Source organism: Phragmites australis, chromosome 24, assembly GCF_958298935.1.
Source record: "Phragmites australis chromosome 24, lpPhrAust1.1, whole genome shotgun sequence".
Taxonomy (NCBI): Eukaryota; Viridiplantae; Streptophyta; class Magnoliopsida; order Poales; family Poaceae; genus Phragmites; species Phragmites australis.
In genome coordinates this window covers 6,538,960-6,560,582 of record NC_084944.1, presented here as the reverse complement: position 1 = coordinate 6,560,582, position 21,623 = coordinate 6,538,960, and the positions used below count along the sequence as shown (strand labels likewise).

General features: G+C 47.8%; 2 protein-coding genes across 2 annotated transcripts; one reads left to right on the top strand and one right to left on the bottom strand.

Annotated features, from left to right (window-relative positions):
* Positions 1-574: 574 nt before the first annotated feature.
* LOC133906924 (GATA transcription factor 1-like) lies at positions 575-2,110 on the bottom strand. The gene is made up of 2 exons (XM_062348885.1): positions 1,894-2,110; positions 575-1,814 (listed from the first exon to the last, which is right to left on the bottom strand). The coding sequence occupies exons 1-2, from the start codon at positions 1,999-2,001 to the stop codon at positions 846-848; spliced, it is 1,077 nt and encodes a 358-aa protein (XP_062204869.1). The 5' UTR covers positions 2,002-2,110; the 3' UTR covers positions 575-845.
* A 12,242-nt stretch (positions 2,111-14,352) lies between these two features.
* On the top strand, positions 14,353-16,192 carry LOC133907722 (xyloglucan galactosyltransferase KATAMARI1 homolog). Its single transcript, XM_062349801.1, has one exon. It carries the CDS (start codon positions 14,536-14,538, stop codon positions 16,054-16,056), a length of 1,521 nt encoding a protein of 506 aa, XP_062205785.1. The 5' UTR covers positions 14,353-14,535; the 3' UTR covers positions 16,057-16,192.
* The last annotated feature ends 5,431 nt before the right edge of the window (positions 16,193-21,623 follow it).

Here is a 21,623-nt window from a genome sequence, read left to right as displayed (position 1 = left end):
TGTTAGCAATCCAAAACACTAGCAAGTGCGCGTTGGTAATACCAAGTTTGTTAAGGTTTTTGTGGGCAGTGAGCCAAACAGCCCTTGATTTAGGTTTTCATTAGAAAAACTTGGTAACAAGTTGCAGATTGGATTTGTCACCCCTTGGACTGGCTATTTCGATTTCAAGTACTCCTTCCAGCCGCATTCTGGATCGTGGAAACGTGACGCGCCTAAAATTTTCGAACCTCTGTCCCATATATCCATCGGACATTACCGGTCTTTCAAAACAAAACTCGGTGTGCCAGTTGCAAATATACCTAAGTTCCATGGAGCGACTTCATATAAGATGAACAAGTCTAGAGACATTTTCGTAGATCGATTAATTTCCACTGTTGCAAACACGTCAATCTTGTGATGCATCATGCATCAACCATAAGTAGAAAGTTGAAAATGGTGATGATGCATGTTCTTTCTTCAACGGTTCTACCATCTTTCCAGGTCACATGGCATAACCAAAGAAGCAAAAAAGACAAGATACCCTAGTCTTTCTTAGGTCTGATTTGTTTTTTATATTGATTATGAATTCTAGCTCTAAAAGTAAAAATAAATTTTCCCAATATAGAAGCTGATAAGTTATACTATAAAATCCCATAATCTACGATCTAATAGGAAAAAACTTCAAAATATTCTATAAACTAACTCGCAATCTAAATCGTAATCTAAAGCTAAAACAAACGTGCATCAGTAAGTCCTTGGAAACGGTACTATTCCTAAAACCAATAGGAAGGGCCAAAAGCTTAAACCTCTAGATTAGACTGATCATCAGGCAAAATTGACAAATTGTGTTGTTAATTAACCCTGCTTCACATGGCGCTGTCGGCGGCGGGGAAGGCCTTGGCCGACTCCTCCCGGCGGCGGCACATCTCGATGACGCGGCTGCGGATGTTGGAGTGCAGCGCAGGGGAGAAGGTGGGGCTGTTCAGCGGTCGGTACTCCGGCACCAACCGGCCGCCCCTGTACTGCACGCCGCACGCGTTGCACAGCGTGCGGCGCCCCTCGGGGCCCACGCGCCACTGCGGCGTCTCCTCTGTCCCGCAGTGCTGGCACCGCCGTCCCGCCGGGGCCACCGCACGCCCTTCGCCCGCGGTCGCGCTGCCGCTGGCGCCATCGTCACCAACGTCGGGGACGCTTCCTTGTTCGACAGCCACTCCAGCTCCTCCTCCTCGCCGACTCCACTGCCGCCTCGCAGCCGCCGCCGGCGTCCTGGGCGGCGGCGGCGGGCTCCACGCCACCACCCGCCGGGGCCGCCGCACGCCCTTTGTCCGCGGCCGCGCCCCCGTCGGCACCATCATCTCCATCGCCGGGAACGCGTCCTTGTTCGACAGCCACCCCAGCTCTTCTCCCCCCTCCTCGCCGTCGCCGGCGGTGGCAGGGGAGGCCTTTATCGAGTCCTGCCCGCGGCGGCGCAACTCGACGACGCGGCGGTGCCTGTTGGAGTGCAGCTCCGGGGAAAAGGTGGGGCTTTTCAGCGGCCGGTACTCCGGCAACAGCCGGCCGGTCCTGTACCGCACGCCGCACGCGTTGCACAGCGTGCGGCGCCCCTCCGGGCCGTCGCGCCACTGCGGCGTCTCCACTGTCCCGCAGTGCCGGCACTGCCGCCCCTCCGTGCTCCACGCCACCACCCGCCGGGGCCGCCGCACGGCCTTCGTCCGCGGCCGCGCCCCCGCCGGCGCCATCGTCTCCACAGCCGGGAACGCGTCCTTGTTCGACAGCCACTCCAGCTCCTCCTCCCCCTCCTCGCCGCCGCCGCCGCTAGCCTTCACCTCCAGCGCCTGCAAGAATTGACCTTGACCTATATCATTTCCCCACCAAGAACCGCAAAAACCCTCGAAGAACCACAGCCACCCATACCGCGTGGTCAAAGAAGGCCTGGAGGTCGGCGCTGCCGGTGCCGCCGCCGAAGAGCTCGTCCGCGACCGCCGCTGCCGATTCGCCGTGGAGCGCGTCCACCATCACCATGGCCGCCGTTTACCTCCCAAACCTCTAGGACGCGCAGGGGATAAAGCAAAAGGTTTTCGGGTTTTTGTTCCTACTTCCTAGGATGCTGTGAACGTGAGTTCTTCCGCCTGTTGGGGATTTTACTCTCAGTAAATTTTTGCAAGGCAGCAAATCTACAACCATTTTGATGAATTGAGATAGTCAGGTTGACTTGAAAACATTGTGATCCGTTTGACTTGAAACAGATGAATAATATTTGACGTTACAACACCCATATGAACAGTGAACATGACTAGTATTCGATTGTATGGTACTGTATTTCCTCTCACAAAATATGGTGCCTATGTGACTTCATCAGTTTGAAGTCAAACGATTCAGATCTCATTTTGATATTATCCAGATAAATATAATTTTCTTGAAACTAGGAGAAATAGAATTGTTGTGACCTATTTCGCATAAGTATAGTATCCTTACAAAATTATTATTTTTAATTATAAGGTATTGTGGCCCCGTATGTCATACATAACTTCTCAACCCTTCTCCGAGCAAGGGAACAATGGACGCCTATAGGCTGTGGTCACACATTTGGGTGCATCTTTGATGTAGTCACACCCCTCATGGACTCCACGCAAATATTTAGCATTGCACGATCACGACAAGAAGGAGGGGATCCGCAGAAATTATGCTCCATGTGTGTGAGTACATTAAATGATACATTTTCTTCTCAATTTATCTGTATGTTTGGTGCGGTGGACAACACCGATGATTTGCAGATCGTTTGGGTTTGATAATACTACTAGAAATAAGGGAATGACATTGATGTATATGTGGTCTAAAATGGTTATGTGTGCAATCAATAGTAAATATGCAAAGTGCAAATCACTTTGCATATGTGGACTAAAATATTAGTGTTGTAAATACACAACACTAATATTTTGCTCTCACAACCCTCTAGAGTACCCATCGATTTTCCTCATCCAACCCTTCTTCCCAAATCCGTAGGCCCTCTCATCCTTCTCGTTCTCTTTTACTCCTTTTGTTCAGAAATATTATGCATATTTTTTTCAAGCTCGATCTTCGAAGTTGAATTTTGACTAAGATTTTCTCACAAAATATATCATTTATAGCTAAAAAATCTATATGTGTGAAATTATTTTGAATTGTGAACCTAATTATATAATTTTTATATACCAGATATTCTTATAATTTAATTAAATGTTAGTCAAAGTATACAAAATTTAACTTTTTTTAAAAGAAATACACATATTATTTCTGAACGGAGGGAGTACCTTCCGGGCCGAGATCTGCCATAACCGATTTGCTATGTGTTGGGTCCTCCGCCTCCATCACACTCTCCTCTGTCCCCTTTGGCTCTGCTCATTCTCTGCCTCACCAAGTGGCGAGCATGTGGTAAATCGCCGAGATTGTAACTGACATGGCCAGTGGCGGAGTCAAGATTTGAACACCGAGTGTACCTGGTGGAAAATTTTGAATCTAATATACAAGTATAAAATTTGTCAAAAGTAAAATATAATAATATTAAAAGTTCTCAACATTGTAAATTCAACAAATAAATTTGAAATTTACGAAAAGTATAATATAAATAGTCCAAATATGAAATAAAGTCTGACATAGATTGATACATATAAGATTACAATAATTAATTAGAACTCTACTTTATACTTTCTCATGACTATGAAAATCTCGATTATGTCATTATCACTTATCTTGCAGAAAATATCACACTTGATAAATGTGACTATACAATGTTCAATAACTCATCGTCCATACTATTTCTCAATTTATTTTTCATTAGACTCAATGCTAAAAATACTCTTTTAACACTTCTTGTCGCATCCGATAGGATCAATACCGATTTAAGAAGCAAATACATCAAATCATAAAGAACATGTTTATTTGTTTCAACAAGCCTAATAGAGAGCTCCTTAAGATTATTTAGGCCTTTGAATCTATCATCTTTTCTCATATCATGAATAAAATTATCAAGTTAAAATTCAAATCTTATCAAATCCATGCTTGATATATCATTGGGATAAAACTTGGCAAGTATAAGTACCTTGTGTGCATCATAAGACAAATGAATTGAATAGATTCAATACCGACATGTAAAGAAGCAACTTCGTATTAATCTTTTCAAACTGATTATCGATCTCTTGCCGAATTTTATCAATGACACCAAGATATACTTTTCTTCTATAATGATCATCAATTGTTTGTTCGGAGTAAAACCGTGGGGATCTTCCATGAGGCATATAATTACCATCCAATGAAGTAATGTTGATGTTATATTTTACACAAAATGATACAACCTTTCCTTTAAAGAATTCTTCCCACCTATAAGACCTTATTTGTTGCATTCTTTCTTTTGCCAAACTCACAAGTGATATCACATTAACAATATCTTGATCTCTCCTTTGTAAAGAGTGACACAACTCATTAGTGTATCCAAGAATGACAAACATCAAGTGAACATTGAAAATAAACTCAAATGACTCAAAGATATCAACCGTAGCATGTATGTTCGGCTAATCACCCTTTGTGTGGGATCTTTTTCAAGAGTTATAAGTGCTTCTCGAATTGTAGAATATATATCAATAATGTACAAAATAGTTTTGTAATGAGATCACTACCAAGTGTCTCCGGGCCTAGCTAAGCCCATCTCTCAATTTAATCAACTCTCATTTTCTATTTCACCAAATTCAAGTGTCATCTTTAGTTTTTGAGCTCCAACATCTCGAAGCATGTCATGATGCTTACATGAAACTCCAACAAGATATTTTTGCTCCACACCACGAGGCTTTTGCGTGGCAAGGGGGAATTTTTGTGGTGGCGAGGGGAAAAAGAGGGAACCCATAATTCAATCCTACATGGTGTCAATCTGGCGTGGTTTCCCTACAAACTGCAAAAACACAGTTGGGAAAGATTTGTTTCCCACGGTGTCGGTGTATTAAGCAAAGGGGTATCCTTGCTAAACGAACTCCGCAGATGACCTAGCAACTAGAGGAGCATACTACACAAGGTCTGGTCGATCGTACGACCAGGGTGCGGCCATAGCGACCAATCTAACACCCGCACGACCAGTCTACCTACACCATCGCATATATCTGCGACCAGCCCCGCTGGCCGCAGGGCCAAATTTGACAAACCATTCAAGTGTTTTCTTTCCCCAGGCGCCTGCATCAGTGGACAAAGTCATGAACGACACAATTGGGCATTATCCTATCCCGTAGCATTAAATACCGTTCAGGGTACGTTCAGGGTACCGTCAGGGAAGTTACTCGGATTCCTCGTGTCCCAGCGGGGAATAGAAGAAAACCCTGACAAAATCAAGGCTATCGACCAGATGCGATCCCCGACCAGGTTAAAAGAGGTTCAGAGTCTAACAGGGTGCATTGCTGCTCTGAGCAGGTTCATCTCAAGGCTAGGAGAAAAGGGACTGCCGCTCTTCAAACTCCTGAAGAGAAACAACCACTTCTAGTGGACGCCAGAGGTAGAAGCAGCTTTCTAAGAGCTCAAAAGGTACCTCCCCTCCCCTCCCATACTAACCGCTCCTCGACCCGACGAGGAGCTCTTGCTCTATGTTGCCTCAACACCACAGATCGCAAGTGCGGTCCTTGTCATCGGAAGGGATGGCCTGCAACGACCAGTGTATTACGTTAGTAAGGTCCTACACAATACGAAGGCTCGGTACCCACAGGCTCAGAAATTGCTATACGCCATCCTAATAGCCTCTCGCAAGCTCAGACACTACTTTCAAGCTCACAAAATCAAGGTGATTTCCTTGTTCCCAATTAGGGAAATTCTCCATAATAGAGATGTGATAGGAAGAACGAAAAAATGGACAGTAGAGCTTGGGGGATTCGACCTCCAGTTTACCCCCTAAACTTCTATCAAGTCCCAGGCGCTGACCGATTTTGTAGCCGAGTGATCTTCCTTCGAGTCCGAGCAGGTACAGCGATCAGAGACAGACGATCACTGGACCATGCACTTTGATGGTCGTTCACACTGAAGGGAGCTGGTGCAGGAGTGGTTCTGATCTCACCCACCGACGACATCCTCAGATACATAGTTCAATTATATTTTCCCACAACTAGTAACACTGCTAAATATGAGGGCCTCTAGTCCGGAATGTGAGAAGCCTCCACACTTGGGATTAAATGACTGTTAGCGATAGGGGACTCGCTTCTAGTCATGAACCAGGTGCAAAAGGAGTTTCAGTGCTCTGACTCGACGATGACGGCATACCTTGCCGAAGTGAGAAGACTAGAGCAACGCTTCATCGACTTTGAGGTCAAGCACATCCCTCGCAAGGATAATTTCCTAGCCGATGAGCTGGCCCGTCTAGCTTCTTCTCGTCAACCTGTCCCGGTCGGAGTCTTTGAAGAAAGATTCTCATGACCATCCACCACGGTCTCAGAACAAGGTGAAGGAGATGCTCCGCTCGAAAACGGAACACCCAAGGCAACACCTTTAGTGGCAACGCCTCCCTCGTGCCATCGACCTCAGGCGGCCATCATGTGGTCACCCTGCACGGTTCAGGTATGACCTGGATGGATCAGATCTTGGACTACTTTTAGAATCGGGCAGCCCCTGATGATGATGCGTTAGCAGAAAAGGTCTCGCGGTAAGCCCGTAGATACTACCTGGTAGAGGGACGCATCTACCGCCGAGGGAGCAACGGCCTTTTACTGAAATGCATCACTCAGGAAGAGGGGAGTACAATGCTCTCTGATATCCACAGTGGTATACGTGGTAGCCACTCTTCGTACCGCACCCTGGTTGGAAAAGCGTTCTGCAAGGATTTTATTGGCCCACTGCCCTCCAGGATGCCTGCGAGTTGGGGAAATAGTGCGAGTTATGTCAGTACTACGACCGAAATACCAACCTACCAGCCCAGACACTGCAAACCATACCACTCTCTTGGCCTTTCGCTGTCTAGGGGCTTGATATTGTGGGCCCGTTTCCCAAAGTCCCAGGTGGTTTTGAATTCCTGTTCGTGGCCATCGACAAATTCACTAAGTGGATCGAGGCCGAACCCGTCAGGAAGATCACCGCCACAGCAGCGATTAAGTTCATATGAGGGCTGGTAGTGCGGTTTGGTAGTCCAAACCGCATAATTATGGACAACGAAACTCAATTCACAAGTAGTGCCTTCCAAGACTACTGCGATGAAATCGGGACCCAAGTTTGCTATGCATCTGTGGCTCACCCCCAAAGCAACGGACAGGTCGAAAGGGCAAACGGGATGGTACTACAAGGGATCAAAACCCGGGTCTTTGACCGGCTTAAAAGCTATTCAAGGCGTTGGATGGACGAACTCCCCACAGTACTCTGGTCGCTGCGGACGACCCCCAACCGGGCTACGGCCGAAACCCCTTTCTTCTTGGTCTTTAGCACGGAGGCCATGCTCCCCTCAGAAATCGCCCTCCAGTCGCCTCGAGTCAGCAACTACTCGGACGACGACCAGGTGGCACGACGAGAGAATGACATAAACCTGATCAAAGAGTTCCACGATCGTGCTCTAATTCGAGCCGCCCGATATCAGCAGAGCCTCAAACGTTACCATGACCGGAAGGTGCGAGAACAAACATTGGTTGTAGGTGACCTCGTCCTTAGGCAAATTCAGAATAGGGTAGGTCAGAACAAGCTCTCTCCCAAGTGGAAGGGCCCTACAAGGTGGTCGATGTCACCTAGCCTGGTGCGGTCAGGTTAGCCATGAAGGACAGTTGAGAGTTACACAACTCCTGGAACATCGCCCTATTGCGCAAGTTCTATGTGTAGGGTCGCTTGAAAATAGGCCAGTTTATCTATTTTACAGGGCCTTTCGGACGAGCGTGGAATACGACCTGTAAGTTCTAAGATTCAAAAACAAAAGAAACCAAACTCCCTATTTTGCAGGACTCCACGACCAGCAACAAGCTCCTGACAGGTTAATGCTCCGACCACAACACGCGACCACACTTGACGACCATTACGGGATCCACCAAACAACAAGGCCACACACCCTCACTCGGGCCGAGCACTGGTCGCCACCGACGGACTGGTCAAGCTATGATCTGTTCTACGTCCCAAGAATCTGACTAGCAAGCGGGATGGGGCAAAGATGGGCGTCATGAAACCTCAACATTTTCCATTCATAAAAAGGAAGGGTTACAAGTCGACTAGTTACATCCGATTGGACCAACTATCCTGATACATGCTTTCCCTATCCTCCCTGGACCAAGTAACTTACGCGAGGTTAACAAAAAGAGTCCACCGGACTCTCGCCTCTACCTACCTCTGAACGAGTCAAGAAACCTCTTATACTCCTCCTTGGAATGACAACTCACCACTCCAGGGATCGGGCGATGACCTGCATAAGGGCCAAGAAGGGAGGCTGAGGCAAAGGCCCTGCTGGAGCTGATGACCGACCCTGGTGAGCCCTGAAGGCCTCTCTTCCTCTTCATCTACAACTCTTCCTCTTCATCGATCTCCTTCTCCAGAAGGTCCCAATCGATCCTCTCCTCGTCATCAGAAATATCGATGACCTCGGCCGAGGGATCCACCCGAGTGGGAGAGTAAGAAGGGCCAGCAGAAGGCAGCTTTCCTTGGAAGAGTGGAAGCTTGATGGTCACCGGCTCTAGTCTTGCAAGCACCGGACCCAACCTCGCGAGCTCTTCCGTGACGAAAGCCGCCTCTGAAAGTGTCTCGGCAGGCGGATCCAGAGGCGGAGGTGACTCCACCTCCACCGAGTCATCCAAGATCATCGGCCCCTCTGGTGATGAATGAAAGGAGTATGCTATGACCTTGGGCCCGCCTGCCCTTCAGAGCAAAGCACGAAACAGGATAGAGACAAAAGGGCTCTAGGCACTGGAAGACCTGATGGGAGGACGAAAGGCAAGGGAATGGATCGGAAGGCCATCAAACTCTAGCCTTTTAAAAAGCCACAACGGTACCCTAACCGACACGGTGTTCAAAACACTCGAGGCCCAAGGGGGTGCGCTGATAGAACCAAGAATCCTTCGGGTCCAGCGGCAATCAATGTCTCTCTCGCTCCCCCCCTTTTTTCTCTCTCATGATACTTAAGCCTCCCCACATGACACGAAGTTCGGAGTCAAACCTTGGGAACTAACGACATCCAACGACCACTCCCTGGGTGAACTACATTTGCCCAGGACCCAAGTGGCATGACCAGGTCGGATCACGGTCATGGGGAGACTTGTGGGCTACTGTCGGTGTATTAAGTAAAGTGGTATCCTGGCTAAACGAACTCCGCAGGGGACCTAACAACTAGAGGAGCATACTACACATGGTCTGGTCAGTCGTACGACCAGGTTACGGCCATAGCCACCACACACCCGCACAACCAGTCTCCCTACACCATCACATATATCCGCGACCAGCCCCACTGGTCGCAGGGCCAAAATTAACGCAACCTGTCCAGAGCGCTTTTTCTGATAAACCACTCAAGTGTTTTCTTTTCCCAGGCACCTGCATCAGTGGACGAAGTCATGGACGACGCAGTTGTGCATTGTCCTGTCCTGTAGCATTAAATGCTGCGGGATAGAACTTTGCTGATCGGCATGGTGACGCACGACGGATGGGACGTTGTTGGCAGCTTGACCGGGCAAGTGGACGGGGTCGGTGGAGAAAGGCACTATCCCGCACCGTAGCATTAAATGCTGTGGGATAGAACTTTGCTGGTCGCCATAGTGGCGCACGACGGATGGGACGCCATCAGCAGTCCGACCAAGCAAGTGGATGGAGTCGGCGCAAAAGGACATTATCCCGTCTCGTAGCATTAAGTGTTGCGGGGCGGAACTTTGCAGGCCAGCATAGTAGTGCACGACACAAGTTGCATGGGACTCTTAGAGCAAGTGGGCATGCCTGGTCCTTTGTAATGATGATTTGGGTTAGATATCAGGATGAGCAGAGGTCTTCTGTTTGAACTCATATGTAGGTTCTCCTCTTCCCTGCTATATATAAGAGGACAAAAAGGAGGAGGCAGAGGCACACACAGGACGTATGGCTATTATCCTCTGGGAGGCCCGAACTTGTATAACTCCTTGTGTCCCCTAGTTCTTCGAACACACACACATCCGATTCCTGAAACACTGTCCACGCGCCCACTATCTAGTATACCCCAGAATCACTGACAGGGATTTACCCCCGACACACGAAGAAAAACCTAATTCCCTAGGTATAGAAACATTCCCTACAATTAGAAAATCACTGCTAGGGAAACAAAATAACTGTAAGGAACATGAGGATTTTTAGTAGTGCACATGCATATAAGATTCAATATTTACTTTGTTAAAAATCATATCATTCTGGCTGAGTCAAATTGCTCAACAAATAGCATTATCTCCAACTAAAATAAGTTTTTTAAGCTCCACCCCAATCCCATTTAACCATGAATAAAAAATGTTGGTAACACTATTTGGTGTCTTGAGCCAAATGCCACTAAACCTATATGGTCCATTGTGTGATTGTGTCCAAACTCTTCCAAACTTGATCAGGACATTGTTGAGTTGTTGCAACTTTGGTAGAAGACTATATTTGGCTTTGGCTTTGTCTTTGACAGCTTGTTTGGGACACATTTCGTGGCATTCATGCAATGCAATGTGTCGTTCATCTAGATTAATGCCTACTCTCTTTGGTCATAGTACTTGATATTTTGGATAGCAACGTGATCTTAAAGCATAGCTTTTACCACTATTTTCCATTCAGATATACTTATTTATAAAAGCAAAATAAAAATTGTTATATTATGAAACTATTTTTTCAACATATATCTATGTATATATGATTTTCATGTTTCAAACTTGGAATGTTTTGAAAGATATTACCTCTGTTCTCAAATATATGTAGTTTTAGAATATGTGCAGTCAAACTTTAAAAACTTAATCATTAATACACATAAAATTACTAAGATTCGACACATGAAAATGATATGTGTGGATTTGCTATGAAAAATATTTTTATATGATTGTATGTTTAATAAATTTATTAAGAATAACTAAAAAGTAAAGTTTAAATATGTGTGTTGAAGACTATATTGATATCCTAAATGATAAGTAAAAAAGAATAGAGTTAGTATTTGTTAGGGGTCACTATCAAGGACCCCTAATGCCCTTAGGCTCTGTCAGCCTAAGTCCGAAAGCCATCAGGATAAAAACCCCTTCAGAGATCTCAGACTTCGAGCTGCCACAGAGACCCAAGGCTCCAGAGCCCACGGACTCCCAAAGGTCGTTAAACCTCGGAGGCTTGGGGGAGCGATGCCCTCCCAGTAGGACCAACGGGAAAAGGACCCATCAACCATGTGGTATATGCCACGAAGTGATCAGTATTTAATATCGATGTGATTGGTGGCTGACCTGACATACTAGACAGGATCGACGCCGTAACAGATGATCAGTCAAGTACGGTGGCCACGGCCGTAACCATCACTATCATTTGCCCTAACAATATTTTATGAGGCTGGCTCTAGATCCCGATTGTACAGTGATAACTTATATCTTTATCAACTCTATAGGTATATACTTATACACTTACACTCTGAATACCAATATAAATACTAACATATGATCACCACATTGAGGAATAGATTTTTTCATCACTAAGGTCATTCTCTTTCTCTCAACTTCTTCTCAAAACTTAAACCTTTTAATACATTGCACCCGTTCGTGGCATTTTCTTATGGTCACCACGCTTGAGCCATTTTCATCACTAAAAGCCATTTTAATAAATTGGCTCTCATCATAACTGTTCGTGAAAGAATTTTTCTTTTACCAACAATATTGATAGTCAAAGTACTAGAAGTATGACAAAAACCTTATAAAAACCATCATATTTTTGTGAACGGAGCAAGCAGCAGATGTTTTGTTTGCTAGATCTGTCATAGCAATATAATGTGGCATAAAGCTCAGGCTCAGTGATCCCACGGGAACACGTCGGCGTAGCTTGCGGGGTTGACCGTGCATTAATCTTCCGTTCTCGACCTCACCTGCAGTAATTATGGCGTGCATTAGTTTTATTTTCTCCATATGTCAGAGTAGAAATACAATGCTAGCTAGTCCTCCTAGTAGTATTAGTAGTACCGACACACTGAAACGACAAAAACAAGCATGTCTTAAATAAACTAGCTCGCGCGATGTGCTATTAGGCCACTCCCAGTGCTCCACGCTGGCTGATATCTTAGGTATTAATTACACGTTCATGTAGGATAAAAACTGAGTGACAATGATTTCAATGAAGAGAGAAAAGGAGTTGATGTTTTCTGAAGAAGACACTAGCTGGGCACAAAATCCAACCGATAGCTATCGCAAAGAAACCGCATCGAAGAGGAAAGTAGTGTCTATATAGCGTGGCTCATGTTTTGAGAGCATTAGAAATCAAGCGTTGGAGAGCTTATTTCCTCAGATATTTCTTGATGATGTGAAGGGAATTAAGAAACTGATACTCCATTCGATTGCAAATATAGGTTGTTTTAGATTTGTGCATAAGAATTAAGAAAGTAGATCGTATGACCTTGTTGTCCTTCATTTATTCTGCATTAGAAAAAATAACTCATTCATTTGTGAGAGTGGTAACATTTATTAAACAAGGACAAGATGTGAACAAAAGAGAAAAAAATGCATAGAAGTTTAAAAATAACTTATATTTAGAGAATAGTTGAGGAGACTAAAACGATCTACATTTATAACCAGAGAGAGTATGCAGTTTCGCACTGGGAGAGGCCTTAACATCCATCCTATTGCAAAATCATACTCCCTCGGTCCATTAATACGCGTTTTATTTTGAGAAAATCAAACTTTATATATTTGGATCAACAATCACTTGAATTAAATATATGTTTAGTGCATAAAATTATATGGCTACATTTAAATTTTAAAATACTTTCACACTATATTGATTTTATAGATATAAATGATACATTGTGAATATATAATGGTTAAAATCTAATTTTAGAGACTGGGCCATAATAAAGCACGTCTTGTATTCTTGGAGGGAGAGTACTATCTCAATTCAAGTAGATATTGTTTTTAAATTCGTGTAGTTAAACTTTAATTTTTTTTTTTACTATTGCTACATATAGAATTGCTAGAATTCAATACATGTAAATGATATGAATAGATTCACTATAAAAAATCTTTTTATATAACTATATATTTAACATATCACTAAGAAATAAGTATAAAAACTAATGTTAAAATATGTGTATTGGATACCGTGTTGACATTATATTGGACAAGGAAAAAAAAGAACCGATGTGGTGGCGCTAGTACAACGAGCCATGGAAGAACGGAGCACCAATACACGCGTGGCAACACGTACTGCCATACCTAGAATTCGATAGCCGAGCTGTAAGTAGTGCTCTGCACTCAATACTCATGGATCGATGTACAAAGAGGTCTGGTTCCGACGCGAGTCAATGCGGAACTGACTTGTTTTCAGTTAGACTGAAAAGTTCGCAAAGCTTAGTCCACAAATGACCTCACTTTTCCCTTTGATCACCGTGCCGTCTCTCCTCCTTTGCTCCCACGCCGTTTCGGGAGTCTGATCGAGATCCTTTGATTTTAGTGTTATCATGACTTCGTCACTAACATATAAATTCGATTTCACACATCAACGAGGAGCAATAAAATTAGAGGATCCTCATCTGGGGGAGTCGGGGGTTCAGACCCTGCCGTCAGACCTCACTCGCCCGTGACGCCCTCTTTTATGGTCGATGCATACGATGGCGTCGCCTCCTAATCACACTGATTCTTGTCCACCTCCCGAGCGCCCCCTGCTGTTTACTGATCACTAATATATGCGGAAGCGTGATTGCTGTCCTGAGCTTCTAGATGCTATTAGAGGCCTGTAGCTCTGTGATCTCTGTCGGAGTAGAACGGTGACAGTAAATCAGTACGGGTGATGGAGCACAGTAAAGCCCGTGATCGGCGTTGGCATAGTCGTCTGCGCCAAAGTGCTGTTGTGGTCGATGTAGTGGTGACGGCCGTAGTGTCGATCCAACACACGAGATGGTCGGCGTTAGGTTTTAATGTTAGAGTAGAGATCAACTTCATAGAAATTGGTTTTATGCTGTGAAGTGTCAGTCCTCCCCTATTTATATGTCACACTCATCGATCCGATTGATTGGCACCTCCAATCGTGGCACTTGGGTGGATGTAGCCCTCTAAGACTCGACCTAAGGTTAGCTAAGATCAGAACCAACACCTCCATCCTGTTCAGCACCGTCTCCTTCCAAACCATAATCATCACCTTCGACCGTTGACCGAAATTACGAGTTTACCACTTGCACACAGTTTTAAAAAAATAAAAAGAAGAAGAAAGAACAGAGATTATTACAGTACTTACCAACATGCCGACAGACTCGCACCGCCTAGCCACTTGATATTTCTTTGACTCGGTCATAGCTCCTGGTCCAGTGAAAGATGTTAGAGAGATCTGTGTACAAAGTGCAAACAACGGTTAGCTAAGCTAGCTACACTTGCAAACCGATGAGAGCATGAAGCTCACCACCTTCGAATAAACATCCAGAAAGACGCCATGGACGCTGCCGACAAGAACGACGGCGGCGGCGGTGGCGGCGGAGGTGGCGTGCTCCGGCCGTCCCGGATATGCTACCTCGCCATTCTCTCGACCGCCTTCTGGGCCTTGGTGTTCTACCTGCACACCTGCATGCAAGGCGGCAACGGCGTGGCGTCCGTCTTGTTCAACCCGTCGGCGTTCTCCCTTCCCCTGCTGTCCAGCACCATCGCCGGCGGGCGCCCTCCACCCGAGCAAGTGCCGGCGTCGGCGGTGGCGGCGGCGCAGGAGAACGGAAGCGTGACGGCGCCGTCGGCCGACGACCGTTGCGCCGGACGGTACGTTTACATGTACGACCTGCCGCCGCGCTTCAACGACGAAATCGTCCGTGACTGCAGCAAGCTCGACCCGGGGACGGACATGTGCCCGTACGTGGTCAACTGCGGCATGGGCAAGGCGCTAGGCGATGAAGGGGGCGTCTTCTCCGGCCGTGGCTGGTATGACACCCACCAGTTCATGCTTGACGTCATCTTCCACGGCCGGATGAAGGCCTACGAGTGCCTGACCGACGACTCCTCTCTGGCCAACGCCGTGTTCGTGCCGTTCTACGCCAGCTTGGACGGCGGGAGGCATATCATCTCGTGGAGTGGCACCTCGACGAGGGACGCGCTCGCCCTGGACCTCGTGCAGTGGCTGGCGCGGCGTCCGGAGTGGCGCACCATGGGCGGCCGAGACCACTTCTTCGTGGCTGGCCGGACCACGTGGGACTTCCGGCGGTACACCGACGCCGACAATGAGTGGGGCACCAAGCTGCTCAACCTCCCGGCCGTCCAGAACATGACGGCGCTCGTCCTGGAGATCAGCCCGTGGAGCCGGAGTAACTTCGCGGTACCCTACCCGACGTACTTTCACCCCGAGACAGCCGCCTCCGTGCTCGCCTGGCAGGAGAAGGTTCGCAAGGCGGAGCGCAGGTGGCTCTTCTCGTTCGCTGGCGCGCCCCGCCCCGGGTTCAACCATACAGTCCGTGCAGAGATCATACAGCAGTGCGGCGCGTCAAGCCGCTGCAGGCTCTACAGCTGCGGCGGCGCCAGTGGCGGCGCAAATTGCAGCTCGCCGGGCGGTGTGATGCGCCTCTTCGAGAGCTCGAACTTCTGCCTCCAGCCTCGCGGGGACTCGCTGACGCGGCGGTCAACGTTCGACACCATCCTGGCCGGCTGCATCCCGGTGTTCTTCCACCCCGGCTCGGCGTACACCCAGTACACGCTGCACCTCCCAAAGGACCCCAAGAAGTACTCGGCGCTCATCATGCACACCGATATCACCGGCCGGAACGTGAGCATCGAGGAGACGCTGAGCAAGATCCCGCCGGAGGTGGTGCAGGCGATGCGGGAGGAGGTGATCGCGCTCATTCCGAGGGTGGTGTACGCGGACCCGAGGTCGAGGCGCGTGGATTTCAAGGACGCGTTCGATGTCGCGGTGGAGGGGGTTCTTGATCGGGTGGCCGAGCGGCGGCGGGGCACGGTCAATGGCCGGGAGCAGTAAGAGAGACGCCGTCGGGGCCGGGATGATGCAACGGTGACCCGGGGAATGTAATTTATCTCGGACATCTATTTCTTCTATTTAATACTTGTTGATTCTCTCATATCATATAATTTTTTTCACATATCTATTTATCATAAATTTTAACATAAATAAACAGTTTTAATAAATCGTTAATATATTTTAATGGAATTTTCGTGTCGGTGGCTAGGGGTGCACTCGTTAGCTGCCTTGCTTGCCCCTGCCTGCTTGTCAAAGTGTAATCTCGTCGTATTGATTTTTCTGTCATATAGGCTTGCTTCATTCATGCGTTTTGGGTGAAAATTTATTTTTTAGTCCTTCTCAAAAACATTTTTTACAAATGGATTGTATGGGAACATATGTCCAAAAATGTACTCTTTCCATGGTGCCACAGGAAGTGGCGCCCTAGATTCATTTCGTGGTGCCATACTCTGCCACGTCAGATGTGCGATGGAAGCGTTTGCTGACATGGCTAATTATAGCACCAAAGGCCAAGCCGATGTATGTCAATTTCACAACGCCAGTAATGTTGGCACCGTTCTATGGGACTTAGGAGTGGGCCGACTCGCATCTTTTCATGGCTGATTGTCTCCTTCACTTTACTCACCGACACCATTCAACAATCGCCTCGCCACCACCCCTGGCTGCCCCCTGTGCGCAGCCTCCGGCCTCCAGTGCTTCCCCGCTGATAGCGCTGCCCCACTGCCCCCCACCGGCTGCTCCCTGCGTTGTCACCCTCGGCCTCCAGTGCCTCCTTGCCGCCAGCACTTCCTCGCCGATAGCGTCGCCCCACTGCCCCCATTGGTTGCCCCCTGCACCGCTGCCCCTAGCCTCCAGCGCCTCCCCGCTACCAGCGCAGCCCTACCATTGCCGCCGGCTGCACCTTGAGCTACCACCCCTGGCCATGCCCCACCTCCAGCGCCTCCTCGCCGCTGGCCTACCATCTCCCCCGACTACCCCTATGCTGCTTGTGCATGATGAGTGCTCCTTCGCAGCAATACGAAGTTGAAGTGGGACTGGCATCGTAACCAAATGTAGATGATGGTGTTGATTTCAATTTGGATACCGAGCCTTTGGCACAGGAGGTTCTAGAAGGTACAGAAGTCCCTCATGCTGATACGATAGAATCACCGATTGTTGCTGATGTTGGAAAAGTCATTCCTAATGATTTAGATGTAGTTGGCATTGTAACCAACCTAGTGGACGTACGTGTTTTCGGTGACAACGAGACGTACGAGGACGAGAGAGCTGTTCACTCAGATGATGACCGATAGGTGGCATAGTTATCTGCTAGAGATATTGCTGCCTTGAGGAAGCTAGTAAAAGGCCGTGATCCACTTGTGCATGATTTTAGGAACCTTAGCCAGGCGCATAGAGAAGTTGCTAATGTGGAGCATGGAGAGAATTGTGCCCCACCCACTCATTTAGCCAATATCATTAGTGTCACGTCCCGAAATCCATAATTGTGTGTTTTAATCCTAAAACATGCAATTTCAGGTTCATGTTCCAGTTTGGGTCACTGGAGCACTTCACTTTGAGTCAATGAGGTGGGAGAAGGAAAAACTAAGAGAAATAAAGGAGCTGGAAGCAAGTCTGGACTTTCCTCTAGGTAAATGGGGCCCACTTGGGTGGAAAAATATCTCTCTATAAGTGGGCAACAGCTCTCTCTCCCCTCAAACTTGCCCATACGTACTCCTCACCCACTCCACCATATGAGGCTTTTTGAGGAAGCAAGTTGGAGTTGGCTGTCTCTCTCACTCTCTCTCTTAGGCTCCCTTTTTTCCCCTTTTGGATCCCTACCTCTGGGAGCAAGATCAAGGTACGTATGTGGTACTCACGAGACCACCAGCTCAAGGACTACTCGTCCATCCAATTCATTTTCAGTTTCCCCGAAGGAATTCGAGCTGGTTCTGAACTTGTTTGGTGTTCTTTGGGAGAAGCAAGGAAGCAGCAGTTTTTCCTCTCTTCTCCAAGCCATTTTCCGTCGTTTCCTCCTTCAACTGGCGGTCACCAACCTCAGCAAAGGACCTTAGGTGAGTCTGCTAGGCTCCCATGGCAAGTATGCTCATTTTTGGTTGGATAGATCTTGAATCTGGAACTAGGGTTGCAAAGTTCTTAAAGTTTTGCAGTCTGGGAACAAATGAGGATTTATGTGGATTTGAGTTAGGAATCATGTTACTAGGCGGTTGAGCAAAGTCTAGACCCTGTACACCCTTCTAGGCATTTTTACTTTTGATTTAGAGAGACTCCCAGGTTAGTTTAGCCCAGTTTTTTTCCCTTCGTAATGGTTGCTGTTCTGGAGCTGCGCGAGGCTGATTTTACTGTAGCGCCGGGTACTGTTCACCCGAGCACCCCTGATACTGTTCACCCGACGACCCCCGGGTACTGTTCACCCGAGCACGAGCACATTCACCCCGAGCACTCCCGAGCACCCCGGGTACTGTTCACCCGACAACCCCCGGGTACTGTTCACCCGAGCACGAGCGCAGTCACCCCGAGCACTCCCGAGCACCCCGGGTACTGTTCACCCGAGCACCCGAGCGCAGTCACCCCGAGCACTCCCGAGCACCCCGGGTACTGTTCACCCGACGACCCCCGGGTACTGTTCACCCGACGACCCCCGGGTACTGTTCACCCGAGAACCCGAGCACGGTCGATCCCGAGGACCCTGGTACTGTTTACCGAGCACCCCCGGGTACTGTTCACCCCCGAGCACTCCCGAGCACCCCCGGGTACTGTTCACCCGAGCACCCGAGCACCCCTGTACTGATTCACCCCGAGCACCCGAGCACGGTCGATCCCGAGGACCCCGGTACTATTCACCCGAGCACCCCCGGGTACTGTTCACCCCGAGCACCCCCGGGTACTGTTCACCCCGGGTACCGTGAGTACTGTTCATCCCGGGCACCCCGAGCACGGTTTATCAGGCTTTCCTGATAGCTGATAGCTTGTAAAATTCGTAGTTAATTCGTAGGAACTCCAAACTTTTTGAGACCACTTGGAAAATTCTGGTTTGGACAGTACGATCTTGGAATAATGTTGTCATGTATTGTGGAGCATATTTTTCTTACATGATCGCATTTCATACATGCTCATTACATTGCACGCGTTGCTCTCTGTAGTGAACGCCGATCCGTCGATCCCGGAGGCCGTGGGCGATCGTGAGGCGTCCCACCTTTCTGATTCAGGGCAGCAAGGCAAGCATCGTTCATATTGCACCGTGTCTACTTGAAATTTTAATATGTTATCTACGCTTATGTATACATTGCATGTGTCGGGTACTGAGTTGGGTAGAACCTATGCCGATGCATTATCCCATTTCGGTCACGTGTCATGTGTTGTTCCTAGGAGCCTAGTGGTGTCATCGAGGTCTAATTTTAGTTCGCTATGCTTAGTGGTACTTAGGCTTTCCGGTAGAAGTCGACGACGGCGTCCACCGTTGTCGCGAGCCTAGGACTTATTACTTGTTCGCACTTATGGTTGTGTTGATGATGAGTCGGTTTGGTGAGTGGTGAGTTGAGACGAGGTGTGGGCGGTGTTAGGGGTGTCATCTGCTCACGAGGAGTCCTCAGGCAGTTCGGGGAGGGAACCCGGACACCGTAGACCGCTTGCACCGGTTAAGCACCGATCATCGGTGTAGTCGGCTTTAGCACATACCTTACTCACCACATGCTGATATAATGGTAGGCGAGCCGATTACCTTCGCAGACGTGGTCATGTGGGCCTCGTCATAGACGGTGTGAGTCCGGTTTGAGTCCGGGCTTTTAGCGGTATTAGTTTGCTCGGGGAGTAGTTCTAATACCGCCTCGCCGAGCTATGGTTGATCCACATGGTTGGGCCTGGTTGGGAAAGGTTGTCACGGGTACCCCCTTGTGCGCATCTTAGCGGGTGGCACAAGCCGTATGGTCCCTGTGTCGTGTGGGTCCAGGAGTATCCCCCTGCAGGGTGTATAATCAGTTCGAGCTGCCGCGCTCTCGGTCATGAGCATCGCTATCGCTTATCTCCACCGAGCGACCATATTTTGGTCGTAGAGTTTCGATGTGGGTTGTGGCATGGTTGGATTGGGGTGGTTTGGTCGGTATTTGGTTGGTGGTTTGGTGGGAATGGTTTGCTTTTATACACTTGTTGTTATATATCTGTTTTGATCAGTTGGTTGGCAGGGTTTGAGTCGGTGGTTGGTTAAGTCAGTTGCTTACACTTAGAGTCTAGGTTGCTTACCGCTTAAGGAACTTAAACATGTCTTAATCCTTGCTACAGCTTTAAATGCATGATCCTTGGAGTCGAGAATATATATACTCATACTGTGTAAGACTTGCTAGTACCTTCGTACTAAGGGGTGCTGCCCTTAAGTTGCTTTCAGGTTCGCAGGTTGGCAAGGGAGAGGCAGTGTTCGGCTACTTTGTGCCTGCCGATCAGGGTGGCGGGCAGGAGTAGCACCTTCTACTCCGAACTCCGGCGCTTTTGGTATGGAGCCTAAGGGCATGCGGCTCCATACTCTTTTGTTGTATAGGCTTTTCTTCCGCTGCATAGTAGTGTTGTTGTTCCTCTTTTGTTGTAAATTGTGGAAGCAGTTGCTTGTTTAACAATGGTAATCCAGTTTAATTATTTGCTCTCTATTAAACTGTGTTGTGATATTTGAGTCGGAAGGCATGTGTTCCGATCCTGGGCACAAAACACGTGCCGGGACTACCGGAATGGTATTCTGGTTAATCGTCGAGGTTGTGATTATGAATAATGATCCTCCTGATGATTAATTAGAATACTATTTGGACGGTTCCTCACAGCTTGGTATCAGAGCCTGGTTTAATTTAGTAGCCTAAACATAATTAGTGCGTTGTTTAGTAAGTCGACAACTTCACCTAAATAACCCATGATTTATGTTTATGCCTCTTCATGTCTAATATGTATTAAACTGCTATCGTTTATGCCCCTAAGTTAAAATGCGTATTATGAGTGACGTTTATATGTCTTATACCACATTGTTTTGCTTTCGACCCTGCATTGATTCATGTTGAGCATTGCATCTTCGGCTTTGCATCGTCGGAAGGTAAGGTACGACGCTCGGTGGCGGTTAATCACCGAGGGCTCAGCCGGATGCGAGGCAGGGGCCCGGCATGTTCCGTACGGTGATCCGTACGGGAAGTGAATACGCTAGCAATAGCGTATGAACATCCACCATGCGATGGGAGACATGGTCGTCTACTCGTGTGGCGATTACACGAGATGTCCCGTAGGGTCTACGGGAAGTGAATACGTCGTTGTCGACGTATGGATTGTCGCTTGTACGGCATGTGGTACAAGGGCCGTTCGCGCTCTTACTCTTTCTAGCGCGAAGGGTACGTTCTGGATGTTATAAACTGCCTGTGATTTTGATGCTTGCAGGTGCGGTTCTTATTTTGAGAAAGAAGCGGTAGCTAGGTTCGAGCATGCATTATTTCATGGCATTCATGCATGCATTCATATTTGTACATGTATTACGGGATTCTAGCAATATATCCGGCGAATGCATTGTGCTGAGTCGGAATTTGACGTTTCCCCCTTTTATTTTA

Bases quoted from the DNA above. Each gene is read 5' to 3' on its own strand.
- LOC133906924 (XM_062348885.1), bottom strand. From the start codon at position 2,001: ATGGTGATGGTGGACGCGCTCCACGGCGAATCGGCAGCGGCGGTCGCG. The intron at 1,815-1,893 runs GTATGGGTGGCT...CAATTCTTGCAG, and splicing joins AGGCCTTCTTTGACCACGCG to GCGCTGGAGGTGAAGGCTAG.
- LOC133907722 (XM_062349801.1), top strand. From the start codon at position 14,536: ATGGACGCTGCCGACAAGAACGACGGCGGCGGCGGTGGCGGCGGAGGT.